The sequence below is a fragment of the Schistocerca cancellata genome, chromosome 2 (genome assembly GCF_023864275.1).
Source record: "Schistocerca cancellata isolate TAMUIC-IGC-003103 chromosome 2, iqSchCanc2.1, whole genome shotgun sequence".
In the NCBI taxonomy this organism is placed as follows: domain Eukaryota; kingdom Metazoa; phylum Arthropoda; class Insecta; order Orthoptera; family Acrididae; genus Schistocerca; species Schistocerca cancellata.
The window spans coordinates 1,125,036,607-1,125,060,713 of NC_064627.1; the positions used below are offsets into that span (position 1 = coordinate 1,125,036,607).

A 24,107-nucleotide genomic window follows, 5' to 3' on the forward strand; every position below is an offset into this window, starting at 1 on the left:
CACAGTATTCTACAGTATGGAATTATATTCTGGGGTAGCACAGCTGCTAGCTCAGTAATCTTCCAGACCAAAAAAAGAGCTGTAAGAGCAATGCACCATGCAAAACAGACTGACTTATGTAGGCCCCTTTTCAAAAGCCTTCCATCCTCCCTTTCCCCTGTCCTTTTATTCTATAATATTGTAGATATACGAGGAAAAATATTGAAGAGATAAATAAAAACTTTAATGTATATGAACATAATACCAGGCAAAAAGACAAACTTCATGTTCAGTCAGTAAGGAAAATAGCCCATAAAATCTCATCTACAAATGTAGCAATACAAATGTACAATACCGTATTTACTCGAATCTAAGCCGCACTTTTTTTCCGGTTTTCGTAATCCAAAAAACCGCCTGCGGCTTAGAATCGAGTGCAAAGCAAGCGGAAGTTATGAAAAATGTTGGTACGTGCCGCCACAACTAACTTCTGCCGTCGAATATATGTAGCCCTACGCAGGCAATTTTGTAGGCACAAAGATAAATACTGGCGCCAAAACCTCTGCGTCAGTAAATAATTTTTTTAAAAAAAGTGGAAGACGAGGTTTTTTTCTCCGCCGTGACTTTCGACCACTGCATTTTCATACATTATCCAACGAAGTAAATACAAATTCTGTATTGTTCATCTTCGAATGTAGCACAATTTCAGTGTACTACGAAAATCTGACTGGCGAGACTGTTTGGGATGTTTGTCAATATGGCCCACTTTACGTTCTGAATTTTTTCCTATCTGTGAGAAGAGATGGTTGCTAATAGGAACCTGATGAAATTTGAATCCCATACAGTATTCTCTTCACCATAAGAATAATACGAATATAAACATTTTGCCATGTATTCTTTCGTGTTTTCTGCTATATCATTTAAATCCTGTCTGCCTAATAAACCACGAAACTAGAGTGAGACAACAGCAAACGCGGAAGAATATACGTATCGTCTCATGTTTATATTCGTAATATTCTTATGCCTAATAGTGATACAGCCAGAAATGAAGCACGGCAAGTGACTTAGATTTTTAAATCTAAGATGACTCTAATTTCTGTGCAGAATTTGATGTAATAAAGAAGCGGCCGCAAAGATTTTCAAACGGAGAAAAATTTTCGCCTAATTCTCGTTCAGAACATGTTCTATCATACGCAGTCTATTATTTGATTCTTGTTGATCATTATCAAAGAAAGCAGCAGTATAAGTAACAACAAATAGCAGTCTTGTCATTGTTTCGCTTATGAGACGAATCCTCTCTCTTCTTTTTATTGTACGCGGCGGTAGTGCGCACAAAAGCAAGCCATGCCGCGAGCCGCGACAGGCCGTAAACTCGCAGTATCATAATGCGACAAACAATGCATGACACAGTGCAGTAATGCATTTTCAGCTTAAGAGTGACGCAAACACCTATAACAAAGAAAACGGCATTTATCAGATCAAAGCAAAATAAGCAATCGATTCAAACCAGACGAAGCACGTGAAAAAGGAAGGGTACCCGTATAAATACAGACGGAGCGCCTAACGCATAGCAATGGCTACGTGGTAAAGCTTAACTGCTAAGCTTACGACTGGAACCAAACTACTGTAGCTGTATCGTCATTCATTCGACCTAAATTGTGTCTCATATTACAATGGACCAACTTTATTTCGATTTGGAGGTGCGGCCTAAAACTTTTCTCTTCCCTTGAATTTCGAGTCTCAAATTTCAGGTGCGGCTTAGATTTGGGAAATTTTTTTTTCCTTTATTTCGAGTCAAATTTTTCAGGTGCGGCTTAGATTCGAGTAAATACGGTAGTCTGCTACATAAAATTAAAGTTATTTTTTCATTTTCTCTGTTTCACAAATCTCTAAGGGCATTCTTATTAGATCACTGCTTCTATTCAGTGGCAGAATTCTTAAACCATGTGAAGTACGAGAGACATGAAACAAGAATATGCAAAAACTACTACTGCTGCTAAAGCAAGATCAAATATAATGAATTTATTGTACATCTGACCATCTGTAGAGATTTACTGGATGAATAAATAACTAAACTAAACTAAGACAGACAGTATTTATATACATCAGAGTAAGCATGTTGTTGAGCAGACTCTCCTGGTGTTACACAAACCTCTTGCTGCTATGCCACCGAGCATTCAGGATTAAGGTAATAGCATTGGTCATTGAATGAGCTGTCATAGCTCTGTGCTGAGACAGGCAGGATGGTAAAATTCTGTGCAACATGATCACAGTGAGCAGCAAATTATAGCAACAAGCTCATGCTGAAATAGCATATTTGTTATGTGCATATGGAAAAAATTACAGATGTGAAACGATGATGAGAGAAAATTTAGAAAAGAGATGTATCAATTTGGAGGTCAGATGCAAAAATTTGCTACTGGTATAATACTGGATGTGATCCTGTGGTCAGGTTCTGAAGACCATTTTATGCGAGTGTGACCACCACCCAGCTGTCCACTTAAATAAATGGCCACCACCAAACTGTGGTCAATGGTCAACCACCCAATGGTGGAACATGCTGCTGAATTGCTGCTCAATTGAAATGGATGTCCCCACCCCCTCCCCCCAAATCCAGCTTTTCTCAACTATGTAGGTAAGAGTTGTCCTTGCAACACACGTGTTGTTCCCATAATCATCCTGGCCTCAGCATCTGCTAGCCATCTGCCCACCATCCTCCTCCACCCGGTCCCAAGGCTTTAACTGCACTCATCCCGCACCCAACCCTCTTCCTCATAGTTTCCCTTTCCTCTCAATACACTCTTCCACATCATCGCATGTCATCGTCATTGTCATTGTGCACTACACAAAGTCATTAGCGCTGGTGCCCCACATACCATGCATTTGTTGCCTTTTCCTGCTGCATTCCCATTTCGTGCATCTAGTACGTCACTCCTAGTATTCACAGCAATCAGCTATCATGTCTGAACACTTCCTCCTGCTCTCAGTCTTGTTTATGTACCTGTTGGTGATTCCTCTACTTTTTGGAGAGTTCTTACCTTTGCCCCTAAATTATTTACTTTCTAAGGTGGATTTCAATTACTGTGTTTATATTTAAAAGTGATTAGTTTTCTATAGGCATTGCTGGAGCAAATAGAGCTTCTAAAGACAGTGAAAGCAGACAAAGAAGATCTGGAAGATGCACTTGCTGAGAAGGCAGATCATGCTGCTGTGAACAGGAAGGTTTCACATGATCAGTTTGATGCTGCATGTAATGATCTTGCAAGTGGACTTGAAGATGCACTTTTTAAGCTAAATGAGCAGGTAAGAGAGAAAAGAGTAATTCAACATGCATTTCTTCCTAAAATAGCAGATACAATGGTATACATACTGAAATAATAGTTATGGTAGATATAAAATTATTCATGGAAAAATTTTGAGGTGTTTGAATGGTTGAACTCCACAAGTCAATAAATGAGGGAGTAAGTATAATACTTTGAGGCACATCTACATGAGCAATTTAACAAATTAGGAACAGAAATAAGGAGAGCCAAGAAATATGACCAACTGATGAAAAAGTAGTCACAGAAGTGTGAGTAACACTGAAGGAAAGCATTGGTACAGGATAATTGTACTGTTGTTGTCTGTGTTGATAGTCAACCTGTTTTTTTATTACTCATACTTGTTGGTGATTCTCTTCATTTCATTAAAATAGCAGCATCCCAACTAATGGATGGTCTTCATGATGTATGCATATGCAGGTTTGTCCCTATGATTGTTTCCTTCCACTATCATTCAACTAAGGTGTCGACCCAGGGTTTAGTTCCAGGAGTGGGTTACGGTCCTCCTTGAGTTAAACTTGCTGTCACCCCTACATTTAATATACCACAGTTGCCTAGAATTTTAATAATATTAACAATAAAATATCTATATGTCTTAATATAACAACAACATTTTGTTCTTATCTCAGTGATTAGTTTGTCACTTTTGTGTAGCTTCTTCCAAGAAATTAAAATTAAGAGAAGTACATAATTTGAAAAGCACGTATGAAAAAAACTGAAAATTACATGCACATGCAATTGATTTAAGTGCTGTAATAGCAACAAACTCACACAATTTTGACAGCATTATAAATTACAGCGTATGAGATCAAAGTGTGCTTTCATCACAATCAGTATTTCATTTAGTACTAAGACTGTGAACATGTATCTGCAAACTATAGCTAAATGACCAAGTAAATTAGGTGAATGCTGTTATATTCAATTGCTTCCATCTATTTTTGGGATAGTTTGTTATTTTTTCCTTCAACATTCTGTTTTGCCTAACTCAAATTCCTGTGGTTTTTCCCATTCTGTCAGTTGACACACAAACTGTGTCACATTTGTTGTTAGTAGTGGGGATTGTCAGTCTGCGAATGGACAGGGAAGTTTTTTGCTGCCCATTAGACCCCAAAGTAATACACATGGACTGGCACTGGAAAGAATTCTGTGTAATATCGGGTGGTTACTATTAAAGTGCAGCTACTCACAGAGATCTAGTATGGGGTGTAATTATCATATGGCTCTGAAACTTGGTAGATATTCCAATGTGCCATTGTGGAACCGATTGTGCCTATGTTCATTAGATATGGAAACCTTTCTGTACCTCTTTCTTGAATCAATAACGCCATATTTGCACCTGGTGGCCAAAATTGGAACTAATGTTTTTCCAGTGTAAATCAGTTCCACATTAAAACATTAAATATCTAACAAGTTTCAATGCCATATGATAATTGTGGCCCACACAGGACCTCTGTGAGTAGTGAGTAGTTGCACTTTAACTATAACCATCCTGTGATAGCTTGTAATTTTCTAGTATTTCTGGGCCTTTTCAAGACTCTTAATCGTTTATGCCACTTTATTCTCAGAAAATATCTGGGAAATTTAGAAAGGAATCAATGTAAAAACATCCAGTAAAATGTTCTTGGGGTGGGAGGGAGGGGTAGAGGCAGGGGGGGGGGGAGAGGGTGGGAGGGCAGATCTTGTCCCACAGGAACCCAACCTCTCCCCCAGAGCCTGATTCAATTACACTTTCCAGCAATGACTCATGCCATATAATAGTCGCCCAATCATTTTACCGCTTTGATTCGTTATGCTATTTATTAGGCAATTTTGCTTGTTTCTTAATCAGTTCATCTGAGTGTCAAGTGACTCCTGTAACAACACATGTTAAATGCTTCTCCATGGAGAGCTGTGCTCAAAACGTAGGATTTTTGTGAATTTTTTTCAGGTATCAAGATGTATACTTTTTATGTTAGTAGCCATTTAAACCTTGCTACTTTCTGGTGTGTTTGTTCCTTATCTATACTACTTCTGAGATAGCAAAATTTGACCATCTCTTCAAAAGTCTCTTGGCCAAGTCAGGTGTTAGAACCAAACTTACCATATGCTATGTATCAAAGTGAGTCTAGCGGTATTGAATGTTAAGATGCCATATATTCACTGATATAGGACAAATAGATGATGATGTGATGTAGTATGAGCTTACCAGCCCTTTGAAATATTTGTCCCTAAATCTACAGCTACATCTGCATCTCTGAAAATCACTGTGAAGTGCGCAGCAGAGGGTACACCCCATTGTACCAGTTATTAGGGCTTTATCCTGCTCCATTCATATGTGGATCATGAGAAGAATGACTGCTTAAATGTCTGCATGCTGTGATTAGTCTAATCTTGTCTTCTCAATCGCTGTAGGAGTAATCCATAGTGAGTTACAGTATACTTTTAAGTTCATCACTTTAAGTTGATTCTAGAAACTTTGTAAGTATGCTTTCATGGGATACTTTGAGTCTACCTTCCAGCATCTTCAAATTCAGTCCTTACTAAGGCTATTGTCCTCAGGACCATTAATATTGCAGCTGATAGCAAGGCTCCCAACATACTTCCCTGGAACACATGTAGTTACTTCTACATCTGTTGTTGACTCTCCATCTAAGATAACATGCTGCATCCTCCCCACTGAGAAACCTTCTGTCCAATCACAAATCTCACTTGATACCCCTCATGAAGGAATTTTCAATAATGAGTATAGATATGTGGTACTGAGTCAAATGCCTTTAGGAAGTCCAGAAACACTGCATCTATCTGAGTGCCTTGATCCACGGCTTTCAGGATGTCATGTGAGAAAATTTTGAGCTGGGTTTCTGATGGTTAATGTTTTCAGAATCCTTGTTGGCTAGCATGGAAGAGATCATTCTGTTCAAGATACCTCACTACAATTGAGCTCAGGATATGGTCTAAGATTCTACAACAAATGGATGCCAAGGAAATTGGGTGGTAGTTTTCTGGATCATTTATGTTGCGCTTCTTGTAGATAGATGTTACCTGTGCTCCCTTCCAACTACTGTGGGACAGTTTTTTGTTTGAGGGATCAGTGGTAACTTATAATTAAAAGAGGAGCTTCCTCAGCTGCAAATTCTGTATAAAATCTTACAGGAATTCCTTGAGGCCTTGGAACTTTCTTCATTTTTAATGGTTTCAGCTGTTTCTCAGTGCCACTGACACTAACATTTATTTCACTTATCTTAGTGGTGGTACATGAATTAAATTGGGTATTGGATTTTTCCTTCTTGAAGAAACATTTGAAAATTGAGTTCAGCATTTGCACTTTTAAATTGCTATGCCCAGTTTTAGTTCCCATATCCTCCATGAGTGCCTGGACGCTAACTTTGGGTGCCAATAACATCTTTAAACATGACCAGAATTTATTAGGGTTTTGTGAAATATCTTTCAACAAAATTCTGCTATAGTAGTCACTGAACACCTCATGGATTGCCCTCTTGACAGCAAAATGTATTTCATTCAACATCTCTCCATCTAAAGCCTTATGCTTTGTTTTACACCTACAAGTGTGGCCTGAAAAGTTCTTGGAATCACTACGAGAGGTCAGTGCTAGCGCAACAAGTTGTTCACGTGATATTCATTGGACTGTTACTTGTAAACACATGCCACATCAGTGCTAGTGCTCTTGGAAGAGAGCTGTGGCGGTGATGTGGCTCTGTTGTTGTTCCCGCATAATGATTTGCGAAGATGGAAAAAATCGAGATTTAGGCAGTGATTAAGTACTTCATAAAGAAGGGTATGAAAGCAAATTACATTCATGCTGATTTCCAGAATACACTGGGGGACTCTGCTCCTTCATATTCAACTGTTGTCAAATGGACAAATGAGTTTAAATTTGGTCGGGAGAGCTTAGATGATGATCCGTGCAGTGGTCGGCCAAGACGTGTCACCACTCCAGAAATCATTGCAAAAGCGCACAAAATGGTCATGGAGGATTGCCAATTGAAATTGCGAGAAATTGCTCATGCTTGCCAGATGTCATCTGAAAGGGTATATCATATTTTAACTGAAGAATTAGAAATGAAAAAATTACCTGCATGATGAGTGCCACAACTCTTGATGTTGGATCAAAAACGCATGCCATCGCCATGGCAAAATTACACAAACTAAAGTATGAATTGGTGCCACACCCACCTTATTCATCTGATATGGCTCTATCAGACTTCCATCTCTTCAAAATGAAGATTCACTTCAAACAAATAATTGATAGCCGGATTGACAACTATTTTGCAGGCTCGGATGAAACTCATTTTCGAGATGGGATTAAGGCACTGGAACATCGTTGGATGAAGTGCATTAATTTACAAGGTGACTACATTGAAAAATAAAAAATCTTCAGTGATATAAGTACTTTTTTTCTATTCCGTTCCGAGAACTTTTCAAACTGCCCTCGTATTATGCACTAGTCTTATTTCCTTAGAAATTTCTTTACAGTGACTGTATACCACGTAGGGTGTCTCCTATCATGAGCTGTTCCACTAGGTACATTTCTATCCAGTGCATGGTAAATTATTCTTTTAAGCTTGAGCCATAGGTCCTCTACATGCCCCTGTCCTGAAATAAAAGTTTCAATTTCCTCACTGAGGTATGACACTACTGCTTCACTGTCTAGCTTGCTGAATATATGTAACTTTCTGCTTGTTTCAGTTGATCTTATGTACTTTATAAGGACTGTTGCTACAGCTATCTCATTTTCACGAATAGCTATCTCAATTCCTCAAAGATGTCAGGTTCATTTGTCATCAATAGATCCTACATATCTCCGCCATGGGTGGAGCTCTGAACTATCTGCTTCAGGGAATTTTCAGAGAAGCCATTTAGTAATGTTTTGCAGGATACCTTGTCACACCCACCACAAAGAACTGTAGTCATCCCAAATGATTGTTGGATGATTAAAGTCTCAAGATAACAATGTGAACAGGAACTTAGAAGTGAATTTCGAGTTTGTTGTCTATTGTGACAAATACACCCATTCCATTTTCCATTAGCCTGTTCTTTCAGTATACACTCAAATCTTCTCCAAAATCTCACTACTGTTGATTTTGGGTTATAACCGTCTTTTTGTGCCTAGTATCATGTGAGCTTCACTTCTTTTGTGAGTGCTTCAAACTCTATGATGGCTTTGTTGGTTAAACACTAAAATTTTATTATTATCATCTGTGAGTAATAATATGAGATAGTAACAGTAATTTACATCTATACAGAATTGTTAGCATAAATAGAATGATGTTGAACAAAAGATTTTTTATCTAGCATTTAAAACTGAAGAGAAAAGCAAACATACCATAACACAATCATTTATGTTTAAAATACAAGCAGATAAATGCTAGAAGTGCCACATAATCAGTCAAAAAACATGGTCTAAGATACTGACCAGAATAAGAAAAAATAAAGAGAGGAAAATGTACCATTATCATATGATGTTTAATTTGGTTTTAGGAATAGTTGGGAAGATCAAGAGAATCCCTATCCGCACGCTTGGTGATGGAACAGAATTAAGAAATAGGCTTACTTGGAATATCTGACCAGAAGAAAACTTTCAATAATGTCAAGGGAAAACATATTTGATATCTTGAAAAAAGTAATACTGAAGTTCACAAATTGATAAGAAATTGTTGGGATTCTAAGATTTTACACTTGGATCACACCCCCTGTAAAATAAAGCTGAAACAAAAGACAAGTGTATGAAATGTGATTCTATAGATATGTATTAAAAATCAATGCATGATTACATTAGTGAAGAAGTTACCAGAGGAAAGAAGTTTCAAAGTAGTTTTACTAGAGGCAGTGACATGGTGGTGGAATAGGGTTGGGTATAAGACATCCACAATTAGTTGGTTTTGATAATATAGTAGTCCCTAAGCAGTTATTGGTAAGAACTCTAAGAGAACACTGAAACTAGAATACGTAACACAAATCAGTAGTGATGTCGACTGTAGTAAGCATTATAAGGTGAAATTACTGGTGCAGAAGGGGAGTAAATGGAAGATGACATCATGTCAATTAAAAAAAAAAAAGGCAGGATAGAAGGAAGTTACTAAAAGACTTGAGGCAATATTTCTTAAAATTTCATAAGCTTCTTACCAAAACATTTTACTTTAAATAATGTTTGACAGAGTAATTTAGATAAAAAATCTACTCACCAAGTGGCAGCAGAACACACACTTACAAGAAGGTTGTAATTAGGCAAGCTTTCAGAGCCAGTGGCTCATTCATCTGGCAGAAGGGTTGAAAGGGAAGGAAGAGGGGTGAAGAAAAATGACTGGAGAGGTCTAGGGAAAGGAGTAGATTTTGGGAAAGTCACCCAGAACCGCGCGTCAGGGGAGACTTACCGCACAGGATGAGAAAAAAAAAAAAATGTTTACTTTTAATTTGTTATTTTTATAAAATCACAATTATCAAAATTTTCAATTTTATATATATACATTTCAGAAAAAATTGTGGGAGGAAGCTTTGAATGATGTGCAACATGAAATAGAGAATAAACTTGACAGAACTGAAATTTCATCTCTTGTTGACTTTGTGAATTCAAAACTGAAGAACCTTCATGAAAGACTACAAGCTTTGGCAGCAATTCGAAAAGATATCGAAGCTGCAGGCATCAAGAGGAAAATCCTCAGGTAATAAATACAGATCATTAATACACTTACTGTCAAATACTTCTATTTTCTGCTGTATATGAAATTCTCTGTCCTGTGTTTACTATTTTGGTGTTTTAAAAATAATATAATGTTGCATTTGAGAAACAGAAATTTAAATTTGATCTTTTCCACAGGGATGTGAAATGCATATCATGCGATAAAGATGTAGTGATGAAAATAGATAATGAACCACCCTCATCTCCAACTAAGGGGGCTATGCCACCTTCAAGAAGTGTTCGTCCATATCTTACATACGAACTTGATATGGTACGAAAGCAACAAAGGAGGTATGGAAACAGGTTTACGTTGAGCATATTAGTTTTGATTTTATGACATAAGAAACACTAAAATTAATTTTGTGAAGTAGGGAGAGTGTTGTGTCTTGGGACACTTTTCAGACTTTCACCTCTAGCCAGCTATGTAATAGAAGTTTAATACATTTTCTTATTCAGTTTTAAATGATGGCATTCACTTTTTAAGTGCTCCAGTCTTTTTGGAAATTACAGGAACTGAGGGTTTTTCCAAATGTAAAAACATCTTCCAAGGTACAACACGGTCCTTTACCTAGGAACAAATATTCTACTCAAATTTAAAAGTGTTTCTATTGAGATAATCTTGTCAATAATGTACACTAACAGAAAAAAATCACAACACAAAGAAGAAGTTTTGTGACATAAATGAAAGTTTTTAGGCATGTTTCTACATCTGATAGATGATGTTTGTTCAAATTTCTTGCCTGTCACATAATACTGAGTGGCACCAGTATGATGATGAAAATCAGGTTTGCTGTAAATAATACACACTCTAATGGTCACAAGCATTAGTTACCTTTGAGATTGGACGTGATAAGTTTATGTTAGTCAAGAATGTCTTTAAGACAACAAAGATACCATTATCAACACCTCACTACATTTGAATGAGGCTGTGTAATAGGGCTATGATAAGCTCAATGTTCCTTCTGTGTTACTGCAGAAATACTTGGCAGGAATGTAACCACTGTACATGCTTGCTGGCAGCGATGGTCATGAGAATGTACAGTCACAAGACGTCTGGGCTCCAGATGGCCACACTGCACTACTAAGAGACAAGACCACTGTCTTCAGTGTATGGGTCTGTCACATCGTAATGCATCTGCAGCAGCAGTTTGAGCATAAGTTAGCACCACAGTGACACAAAAAATGAGCTGTAACAAATCAGTTACTTCAAGGACAGCTCCGAGCCAGATACCCTGTAGTATGCATTCCACTGACTCCAAAACCACTGACATCTCTGACTTCATTGGTGTCAAATGAGAGATAATTGGAGGGCAGAGTGGAGGTCTGTTGTGTTTTCTAATGAAAGCTGGTTTTGCCTCAGTGCCAGCAATGGCTGTAAGTTGGTTAGAAGAAGGCCAGTTGAGGGCTGCAACCAAGCTGTCTGTGTACTAGATGCACTGGACCTACACCTGGAGTTATGAGCTCTGTCATAGTTATCCCATGCACCCTGACTGTAACTTTGTACATCAGTTCGATGATTCGAACTGTTGTGCTGCCATCCGTGAGCTGCATTTCAGAGTGTGTTTTCCAATAGGATAATGCTCGCCTACATACTTTTGTTGTAACCCAGCAAGCTCTACAGAGTGTCAACAAGTGACCTTTGCTTGCTCAGTCAGCAGATCTGTCACCAATGGAGCACATATGGCCACCATCAGACGACAACTATCATCCACAAACAGCATTAACCATCCTTGCATTGACTGACCAAGTGCAACAGGGATGGAACTCCACTCCACAGCCTGACATCCGGCACCAGTACAACACAATGCATGCACATTTGCATGCTTCCATTCAACAGTCTGGTAGTTACACCTGTTACTAATGTTCCAGTATTTCAAACTTGCAGTGGCATATCTTGCAATGTTCATCACTTAAATATGTTACCTAGACAAATGTATTCCTGAAATTTCATTCTCTACATCAGCTATTTTTTGGTGTTGTGATATTTTTAGTCCTTCAGTGTATTTAGCTGTCTATTTGTTACATTATTATTCTATTACACAAGGATGTAGTCAAAGGGGGGGGCATGTGGGGGGGGGGGCATGTGGGGGGGGGGGGAGGAGAGGGAGGCGAGTCCACCCCCCCCCCCCCCCCCCCCAATCATCTACAGGAAGTTATGCCTGACCTAGCTGCCATGTAGTGAAATTGAAAGATATTTTGATTTTAAATCACATGACAACAAAGGGATATGAACTATCAGCAGTCAACAAGGCCATAGATAGATTCAATATATCAATAGCATTACTACCTAATACCCATCCCTACTTTAGCCAAGACCAGTTACTGTACATTGTTGGCTTTACCTGACTTCAATAGCATTAATGTCAGTACACCATCCACTTCCTTTTACAGCAGATGATGTCTTAAATGTCTTGGCAAGAGAAGGGAAACGTAGACTTTTACTATGATTATCAAATATAGATCTGTAACAGTATTCTGAGAAGGAAATTTGATACTCACCATATAGTGGAGATGCTGAGTCACAGATAGTCACAACAAAGAGACTCTCACAATTATAGCTTTTGGTCATTAAGGCCTTGTGAACAACACACACACACACACACACACACACACACACACACACACACACACACACACACACGTGAATACAAACTGCAGTTGTGTGTGTGAGTTGCACGTTTGTGTGTTTATGTGTGTGTGTGTGTGTGTGTGTGTGTGTGTGTGTGTGTGTGTGTGTGTGTGTGTGTGGGTGTGTGTGTGTGTGTGCGCCCGTATGTGTTTCTATTGTTGACGAAACCCTTAATGGCCGAAAGCTATAATTGTGTGAGTGTTTTCATTGTGCCTATCTGCAAATCAGCATCTCTGCTATATGGTGAGTAACAATTTTTCCTTCTCATAATACTGTTACATTCCATCCTGGATATTCCATTTTTTGAAATACTTGTAAAGAAATTTAATGTTATTTAAGAAAATTAATGACAAATTTCACTTACAGCACACATAGTTTTAAATAATTAACTGTGTAAGAAGTCTATCTTTCATGAATAACAAACAGCTGTCTACTTGAAGGAGTCATATGCTATTCAGTCAGTACTCTAATTTTATATGACATTGATAGTGTAAAGAAATAATATTTTTAGTTAGATTCTTTAACTCAGTTTATGATTTGCCTGTTGCTATCATGTAAAGATAATTGATATAAAGGCATTCATGTAACAATTGTTGTGACTGAACTGTGGATTAAACATTGCATTAATCTATTAAAATTATTGAAATTAAATATTTTTAGTCATATTCTTTTGGTTAGTAGGTTTCATTTTTCAGATGTTCTATTAATATTTTGAAACTGTAATGTTTATAAATTGTAGAAACAATGATATAAAAAACAAGTTTTTCATTACTTTTGTAACAACACTTATCTTGATTTGAGGTATACCTATTTATTTCTTGGGCAGACAGTAATTAATTTTAGTGTTGGTTTGCATAATATTTCAGCAGTATATGTAGATCAATGTTATTTACGGTAGAAGGCAGCTAGGAATTGTAATTTTGTACTCATTTAGTAGTATGTATCTGTGCAGTGAGTCTAACAAATGTTCAAATGTGTGTGAAATCTTATGGGACTTACCTGCTAAGGTCATCAGTCCCCAAGCTTACACACTACTTAACCTAAAGTATCCTAGGGACAAACACACACACCCATGCCCGAGGGAGGACTCGAATCTCCGCCAGGACCAACCACACAGTCCATGACTGTAGCGCCTTAGACCACTCGGCTAATCCCGCTTGGCTGAGTCTAAGCAGCACAACCCTAACATATTTGTAAATAAACATCATGCAAACAAGCTGACTGTTGAAATAATGATTTTAAAAAACTTCTTCATCACTTCAGGAAATTGAACAATTTTAATTAAAGGAAAGACACTTTATATAACCTGAGACTAAATTGAGAAATTGGGATGCATTATTGTACTGAAGAATTTCTGGCTTGGTTTCAGATTTAAATGCAGTACTGTAGTAGGAGAAAGATAACTGCTGTCAAAAGAGATTTGAACCTGTCTGACTTTATTAGTTATTCAACCCAGTGTTACGATTCTTCTGCTCTGCAATAGTTAACCTTATATTAGAAAAATGGCTGTGTTTAATTAGCAAACAGGCAATAGAGTGCATTAGAATTACAGTTCATTTGGCAATGGAGTGAATTTATCATTTTGCCAAATAAATAAATATTTAATTGTGCACTTCAGTATTTCTCAAATATACATAAATAAATATATTTACATAATAAATGAAAATCATGAGCTTTTTTAAGGTCCTCTTTAAGAAATCGGACCCTCACTTTGACAAAAACCTTGCTACATCCTTGCACTACACACCAATAGTCGCTAAGTTGAATCAAATTATTATGAACACCAATTACAACTTAAATACATTTTGAAATTGTCAAGACAAGTAAAACTGTTAAGAAAGTAACAAAACTAAGTTAATTTGCAAATACCCCACGCTCTTCGGTTAAAAACCTTCTTCTGTTTCAAAATCCAAGATGGTTCACAACCAAAGAAGTTTGGCTTTACCATCCACATATGTATGACTAGTTTCAAAACTATACAGAATTTTACTTGCCATATAATTCTGTACTGTAACTGAAGAATTAACAATATATTCAAAATAGCTTTAATATATTATACAGCACTTACATGTATAGAACACAACGTATTCACAAATGATGCAAAAAACACAACCTCATGTCCAGCAACAACAAAAATTTTAGAAATTGGCAGGTACTGCTTATGATGTTCTAGTTTGCATTTCCACATGATTCTAACATCAGTAACTAGACTGAAGTATCGACCAGAAAATACCCCTAGTTTGAAGTAATCTAGATATAATCTGCAGATATAAATTGAGGATGGGAACTATTGGTCCAGAAACTTCATCACTGGTATTTTTACCATTAATATATTACTCACTATGCCTAAGTATGCCATATTTCTTTCTCTGTCTACATTTGAAGAGCTTGCTTTGTTGCACTGTCCACTGATAAAGATAAGTTTGAAGTTTTGCAGTATAATTTTGAAACATTAATTGTGCGAAATTGGATGTAAATATAGATTCTTTGCTGTTGCTCATTGGAGATAATGTGGAATTACCTTCACTGGATTCCATGACTGCACTTATTTTACAAGTTTTATTTCCAGGGTCGCTGAAAATCCTAATGAGTAAGTTCTCTATCAATATTATAGAATTCATCAGAATTTAGATATTGCAGAAGTTCGCTATAGCCTGATTAAAAATTACTTGCTGGTTGACGCATTGCCGCATTGCACACTGCTGCTGGTTTCCTCCAATCAGAGTACTGAACGTTATGCCCAAGCTGTGGGCCATTTGAAACTGCCACACATTGTTTCCCCATAGTGGACAAAAAAATTCCCGAAAATGATACCCTTTTGGAAATTTTCCCCAATATCTTAAATAACAGTTAAAAGGAGTAGGTAGGTCATTCTATGTCAATTCAGCCAGGGGCTCCAGCTCATAGTCTCAGATTTGGCTGAAATTCAGTGCACTAATTCTACCATGTGTGGAACACTTGTGTACAAAGTATTAGTTTTCCCTGCCAGTTAGTTCCAGAATTATGGCTTGTGAAAGAAGGCGGCATGACCCGGAAATTGCATCCCGCATCTGGCACTCTATCTTCAGACCCAACTTCAGGTCTTAATAACTTTGGAACTATTCCACAAAGTCCAGTGAAATTTTTACAACCCAGTAACATCCATCTAGAGAACACACCCCATGAATCAAAACACCAACAACATATTTCTGAGGGAAAGTAAAAAATTCCAAAATGTGATTAAAAAAATGTTATATGTTAAAAGGTACATATTGTAGGTGCCCTCTATGCCAAATATAATTCACTCAAAATGGTATAAATTTTTTGTGGTAAGCTTAATGTGGCCTAAACACACACAGAACTCATCTTGCCCACATCAGTCACATAAACAGAGTTACATGCACACAAAAATACAAACGTTTGAAAAATTACCTGAAAAACATGGATTTTCGAAGTGTGGTAGCACAAACGGGACAAGTGGTATCCAAGCCAAATTTCATACACTGCATAAGTAGACCATAATGATATATATCTCAAAATTTCAGCATGTTATTGCAAGACATTTGTGTACAATGGAAGTTGACAGATGTATTTGGTGATGTGGCCATTGTTCCACAACACAATTTTGTAAAAACATATCTTAAACTGTTCTGCCTCTTCTTATCCTCTCCCACAACTGTTTAATCACTAAGCAACAACATTTAGACAGATTAACACAACCTATCATTAATGTTTACTGCACCTTAACTGCAAAATCCAGTCAATTATGCTTCGAACAGAAGTTCTCCCACACTTCAGCTACTGTACTCTGTACATTGAGTGGAAAATTGTACTGTCTTCTTGACACTGTGGTAGGAACTGGAACTGTCATAAGAATATGATCAAAAGGAATCCAACTCCTGTCTGCCAAACATGGCCAATGAAATGACCTTGCTGGTGTCATGAAGTTCACAAATACATCACCTTCTGCTTCACAGAACTCTGCAACACATCCTAAGTACCATTTGTCATCATAAACAGCAATAACATAGCAACCTGGTTGTATGTTGCTGCTTTTGCTTCTGAATCCTGAGTCAGACACACTGTGAAGACACATGTTATGCATGAACCAATAGTTATAACTGGACAGTCTGCCCATCTGCACACTGTCAGAGTCTGCTGAAGAGAAGTGATGATGGCTCCTTTCGCCTGCAACAGTTTTAACATGTTCTAGTCTGCTTTTTAGCAACTCTTCGACTGATTTCACCTCATTATTTTGAAACATAGAATGATTGTATGCCAGAGATATTTTTTGTACCCAGGTAAATAATTGAAGAGGTGTTAGAATGTGACCTTCTGTAGGGTGTTGCAGACTAGCTCGTGATGCCATGCACTTAATGGTAGTACCAATACCATCACATACATTTTTACCGTGACTTATTGTGAAAAAGTTCCATTGTGTGTGAATCTGAAAATCATGGTAATGCATGCATAAATTTTTGAGATTTTTACAGTTTTCGTACTGACTAGCTGCCACATCACTGAACTATTTCGCAAAATGTATGTGAGGCAGCTTGTTTTTCACATATGCCATGACACTGCAAATTTGGGCATGAACTGCAATGGCATCATGAATTAAACTGTTACTAAAAACGCACAGGTTTGTGACAGACTCATCACCTGATTCAGCTCTATAGTAAATCACAAATAGCTGGAGGGTTACTTGACTGTTGTCCCAATGATATCCTTGGATGGCATCTTGAACTATAAATGCATAATTTTCAGAAAAGTATAGTATTACTATAATTTCATCTTGTTTGAAATTATCCTTACAAAACTGGAGATAAGCCTATTATGCTGTTGCTGTGGAGCTGTGTGTGGTCAGTTTGTCCATTTTTTGACAACACGTTTCAACGAAATCTTCCTTTGTACTTCGCTTTGTTTCAAGACTTGTGTGATCCATGCGTGTCCATTGTTTATAAGAAACAAGTTCATCATCATCCATAAGGAGTTCATCATACAGTTTGTTATTCATGTGTTCTGCAATATTTGCCTTACCAGGAGACTTTTCACACCTGTGTATCATGCACTGGTAGGAACTGATGTCACACACTAGCAGCTTCATTGCACCTTTGTAATCCAGACCAGAATCCTTTATAGCAGCAAACATCAACTTAGCATTTTGATGGATCTCACACATACAAACATTATCTGTGCCCCTTGCACTTACAGGCACAACCCATTTTGGCCGAAGATTGAAAAAAGATGATAAACCTACTTTGGTACTGGGATACTTTTCCTTGAATTCTACATATAGTTCTGATATGTTGCATAGCAACAGTCTTTTTTGAATCTGTACATGTACATTTCCAACTTTCACCATTATATAGTCTTTTTTTCCAGGCATTATTCGGCTGTAGTCATCATTTTCATAAAACTCGGAAACTAGCACCTTCATTTCTGAACTCGATTGCTTACCCTGAGCCTGCTGAAGTTGTGGAAACACTCCTCAGGTTGCTTTTATTTTCCTAGCTTGCTTTACCATATATGTAGAAACATTGAATTCCTTTTCAGTGTAGTCAATAGACCAGCTGGAAGGTGCAAGGGTAAGAATAGCTACTTTTTTCTGGTGTGTGGATATGGCACATTTTTCTTTCAAATCATGCACAATTTTGTCCAAATCAGAGCATTTCTGGCATGATTTCTGCTCCTTTGGAGCAGATAGTTCTTCCTCTTCCACCATTAGTGTGTCAGCCATTTTGTGTTTTAATTCCATTTGAGCATCTTGTAGTTTTCTTGTACCATAGCTGGGCCTGTCTCTGTTCCCAACTTTGTGTGTCTTCATGGGAGACAAACCAAGAGCAGTCACTGAAGTATTTATATATAAAATGTAGACTGGCAATGGCAAGGAAAGTGTTTCTGAAGAAGAGAAATTTGTTAACATCGAGTATAGATTTAAGTGTCAGGAAATCGTTTCTGAAAGTATTTGTATGGAGTGTAGCCATGTATGGAAGTGAAACATGGACGATAAATAGTTTGGACAAGAAGAGAATAGAAGCTTTCGAAATGTGGTGCTACAGAAGAATGCTGAAGATTAGATGGGTAGATCACATAACTAATGAAGAGGTATTGAATAGGATTGGGGAGAAGAGAAGTTTGTGGCACAACTTGACCAGAAGAAGGGATCAGTTGGTAGGACATGTTCTGAGGCATCAAGGGATCACCAATTTAATACTGGAGGGCAGCGTGGAGGGTAAAAATCGTAGAGAGAGACCATGAGATGAATACACTAAGCAGATTCAAAAGGACGTAGGTTGCAGTATGTATTGGGGGATGAAGAAGCTTGCACAGGATAGAGTAGCATGGAGAGCTGCATCAAACCAGTCTCAGGACTGAAGACCACAACAACAACATTAATTAATAAAAGATTTAGCGATGAATGATACTGAAGATATTTCATCACATACGTTGGTCGCCCATTGTCATATTCACCAGTACCAGTGCAACCGCAAATTATAGTTACACTACCATTTAATATACGTGTACTATTTTAAATCTCTGCTGTGGACTTGTCCCATCATGCTCAAAATAAAATCCCAGGTAGGTGCCAGCCGATATTAAGTCCTGTACAAAACTGTCATCTTTTAATCACGGATGAGGTGGAACAACAGTATTTTTATTACGTTACGTACAATAACATCGGAATATTTATCCTGACAGCAGACAGCCAACTAAGAAAAGAAAATTTAAATAATAGTGTTTATAGCATGTTAAACAATAAAATCATATAAAAATGGACATATCGGTGTTTCCCTTATCAAATAAACATTAAATTTTAGAATCCTTTAAACTCAGTACAAATTGGTGAGTCAGCACGTGTTATCACAATTAAGTTCCAATAATATGTATTATGTGAGTTATTAATGTCAAGCAGCAAAAAATTAAAGAGTGAAATGCTATCTTTGGGAAAATAGGCCACTTATGTTTTGCGACACCCTAATGGCAACGCCAAGCAAAGAAAAAGGTCCCTCAAACATAATACAGAAGTCTGGACCACAAACTAAACCAAAGACCGCACTGCGCCGCTCGTTTCAACCAAGGAGAGTGAAAGAGATTTATGTGTATTTTCGGTCGGCTCGGGGTGGGTGGTTTGGTCCACTAGTGAGTATCATCTGGTCCTATTGTCTACAGGCGCGTTAGGGAGTGAATCACATTATTCCATCAAAACAAAAATAAGCTCATAACACCAGCAATCCAGTTACCATTAATACATATGTATTTCTTATTTTAATGGCATACAAAACAATACGAAAACCCACAGACTTAACTCAGTATAAATAAAAACACAAACCAGTGGCCAGTAGTAGAGGGGCAACCTTTGTACCACCCCACATTCCGTTGTTTCCAGATGTATCCAAGATGGCGGAGATGACGTCAGCCAAGATGGCAGCATACAGACTCGGCAAAAGTGCATGATGTCATCCAAAATGGCGGCCATGACGTCATCCAAGACGGCGGATTTTGCCAGGAAGATAGGTCAACTGGGCTACCTCCACTGAAAATGGAGGGGAAGTTCAAATTCCAACAGGATAATGCATCACACAACAGTTACCTCTACTAACCTAAGAAAATGGTGGGAACATAGGTCACTAGGACTACCTCCACTAACTTAAGTCACCCGACCGCCACCTCTTCCTAGGAACTAGCGCCGTGTTTGAATTTTGGCGGTAAAGAAAGGTCACTTGGCTTATCTCTACTAACCTAAGAAAATGGCCTGAAAGAAAGGGCAGTTGGGCTACCTGCACTAACCTAAGTCACCCGACCACCACCTCTTCCTAGGGATCGGCGGAAGGAGGGCTCGACCTGTGCTTGACATAAGTCTTTATTATTTTGCATGCATTATTTTGTTTTAACAATTAGAGGTATTGCCACCATCCAGTGTGGTCGCCAAGGGGTCCGGACGCCAACTTACCTAGTGCACAGTACCACCACTAGAGGGCACTGTCATCCCTCCTGTGATGTAATCCGAGTTGGTGGTGGTGGGGGAGGGGGGATGGTGGGAAACAATGTGGTCGCCATGGGGGCCAAAATCCAACTGACCTAGTACACAGTACCACTACCAGAGGGCGCTCTCATCCGTGACGTAATCCAAGTGGCTGCCATGACGTCAGCTGATGATGCAAGTACTATTATCCAAGATGGCGGGAAACAGTGTGTTCACCACGAGGTCTGAGTCTAGTACGCAGTACCACCACCAGAGAGCGCTGTCGTCAGTTCCATGATGTAATCCAAGGTGGCGGTCTGGGTTAGGGGAAAATGGCGGGAAAAGGACTCTGCCTGTGCTGGACATAAGTCTTTATTTTGCAGGCCGTGTCTCCACCACAAGATCTAGAGTCCAACTGACCTAATACTCAGTACTGCCACCAGAGGGTGCTGTTATCCCTCCTGTGATGTAAGCCAAACTGTTGGTCTCGAGGGGCAAAATGTCGCGAAAATGACTCAGCCTGCTCTGCGCTGCTGTGGAGAAATGTGTGCAAATGTGTGTGAAATCTTATGGGACTTAACTGCTAAGGTCATCAGTCCCTAAGCTTACACACTACTTAGCCTAAATTATCCTAAGGACAAACATACACACCCATGCCCGAGGGAGGAATCAAACCTCCACTGGGATCAGCCGCACAGTCCATGACTGCAGCACCTTAGACTGCTCGTGTTGGGTAGAGTAAGGAAGGAGTGGACTTAAGTTATTTTGGATCAATTTATTTAGAGATAGAGAATATTTATGACACTGATACAGAACACATGCTCTGACATGCTTGGGCTCACGCCACACAGCCCACAGACCTGTAAACTACTGCTAAATAATGCTCTGCAGACACGGAAACAGCTTCTGTATTACCAAAATAATTTCAGTACAGACATGCAATCTCCTCCTAAATAATTCAGTACACAGATGTGCAGACACGAAATTAACTTGTAAACTGTCCAAATAGCACATAGCACAGCCTATATACCTGCTTGCAGAATAATGCAACACATGCACAATCAACACGCACAAGCACCATCGCCACCCCATGTCCAGTAGACCGTACAGGAGGCTACCTGCAACCCCGCAAAGAGATGCAGCCATGAGCTGTCAAACCACGCACAGGTGCCTGTTCTGGTCCCGCAAGCATGAGGTGGCGACATCCCTGTCATACTTGGTACCTGAGAAATTTCTCTCAGAAGATGTGTTCACCTAGGCACCATTGCTGATGTGACTGGGCGGGAGCGAAGACATAGTTGCAGAGCGCCAGCCACCACCAGATGCAAACCAGTGTGACCCATCGCTCTCACACCGCTGCTGCCTACAGCGACCTGGTGAAAGTTGTTTCTATTTTCGAGTATACAGTTAGAGTTCTCTGAGTGTTATACTAATGTCACAGAACTCAAAAACACTCTCAACCTGGTCTCATATGCGAGGCACCTCTGGGCAGCACATGTGTTTTACCATTGCTGATGTGATACCTGGGGATACTGATGTCACCGAATAGCACAGGGCACATTGTTTCAAGCGCGACATGAGAGACGTGTCTAACTGTGGTTATCTGCCCTGCATGACTGATGCAACGCCGCGAAGTGTGCGCGTGTAGCTACAAACCATCGCAAGCACATCTTATGCTGATGTCACATGACTATCTATAAAATAAGAACCGAGTCGACCTCTCGGAAATTGTATAGTGTCCCAGGAATAGTTAACACTCCCTTTCTTGATGTCTCGACTTATATGCACGGAAATTCTTGCCCTAACAGAACCTGTTTACGAAAATAACGCAGAATAACATCGAATGCAGTCTTCCTTGACGGTTTAACGTGGCACTCTGTGCATCACATCTTACCCTTCCTGCTTTCAACACACACAAACGTTCTCACCGCTAAGTAGAGACTCTTATATCCCAGCACAAAGGATGTGAATGAATCGAGCATTATGGTTGGCTCTTATCGGATTTACCCTCTGAATTACTGATGCCGCAGTTGTGGAAGCACCATACACTTCCTTTTTCTTTCTGCAGACCAGACTTTCAGGGGATATTTTACGCAGTTAGGCATATTGCATCGACAATTAAAACCTGCAAAGTGCCCATACATATCGTCAAACATGGAAAGACTCTTACTCAATTACACTGCTCTCCCACTGAGGACAGGAGCTTGAATATTAGAGGGTGAAACTGAACTCCAACCCAGCATCACCAAATACCATGTCGATGTAGTAAACATACAAAATCGCCCCTTTTACATCATTCATACATATACCATGAAGACAGAGAGCAGTGTATATACTCCTCCCATCAGTAGGTGTCCCCATGCGAGATCAGCGGTCATCCATGGCCGCCAGGTGACCAGAGTGCCCTCAGTGGATCAAAGTCACTCTCAGAACTGTTCTACAAATTCAGGCTCATTCCCGTCGACACAAACGAGATATTGTTTCTGGTCCGGACTTGCTCGCTTGCTTGCTTTTTTCTACACAAATCTCCAGACTGTATTTTCGCATGGTCTGCACGCAGCAGTAGCCTACCGATCGCTCGCGCAACATAATTCCAAAGATACAGACCAGAAAATTTCTCAGGTACCAAGTATGATAGGGAAGTCACAACCTCATGCTTGCAGGATCCATACGGGCATCTGTGTGTGGTTTGACAGCTGATGGCTGTGTCAGTTCTGCAGGTAGCCTCCTGTGTGGTCTACTGGATGGTGCTTGTGCATGTTGATTGTGTGTCTGTTGCATTATTCTACGAACAGGTCTGTAGGCTGAGCTATGCGTTATTTGGACAGTTCATCAGTTGATTTTGTGTCTGCACATCTGTGTACTGCATTATTTAGGAGGACATTGCATATCTGTACTGAAATTATTTCGGTAATTTAGGAGTTGTTCGTGTGTCTGCAGAGCGTTATTTAGGAGTAGTTTACAGGTCTGTGGGCTGTGTGGCATGAGCCCAAGCATGTCAGAGCATGTGTTCCATATCAGTGTGATAAATATACTCCATCCCTAAATAAATTGTTCCAAAATAAATAAAGTCCACTCCTTCCTTACTCTCTCCAGCAGCCCAGCACAGGCTGAGTCATTTTCGCGCTATTTCCCCCTCCAGACCACCATCTTGGACTCCATCACAAGAGGGATGACAGTACCCTCTGGTCGTAGTAATGTGTACTTGGTCAGTTGGACTCTAGACCTCATGGTGGAGACACTGCCTGCAAAATAAAGATGGGCAGAGTCCTTTTCCCGCCATTTTCCCCTAGTCCAGACCGCCATCTTGGATTACACCATAGAACTGATGACAGCACCCTCTGGTGGTGGTACTGTGTACTAGACCCAGACCTCATGGCGAACATATGTTTCCCGCCATCTTGGATAACAGTATTTGTGTGCTATTTCTTCACATGGGCATTCTTCAAAAACAGTTGCTAAAAAAATTAACAAAAATCTGTATAACAAGATTGTTGTTAGCCATGGGCGGAGGCATGTTTGGAGAAATGCTGATGTAATTGGCGCTCGGTCCTACCAACAGAA

The 24,107-nt window shown here is 39.1% G+C and overlaps 1 protein-coding gene across 1 annotated transcript in view; it reads left to right on the forward strand.

Moving 5' to 3' along the window:
* The window catches only part of LOC126161266 (uncharacterized), a 322,839-nt gene that overhangs the window by 242,247 nt on the left and 56,485 nt on the right, over nt 1–24,107 (forward strand). Inside the window, exons 11-13 of the mRNA XM_049917005.1 lie at nt 3,094–3,279; nt 9,768–9,955; nt 10,111–10,263. Of these exons, the coding sequence (XP_049772962.1) occupies nt 3,094–3,279; nt 9,768–9,955; nt 10,111–10,263 (527 nt within the window). The remainder of the gene's footprint in view (nt 1–3,093; nt 3,280–9,767; nt 9,956–10,110; nt 10,264–24,107) is intronic.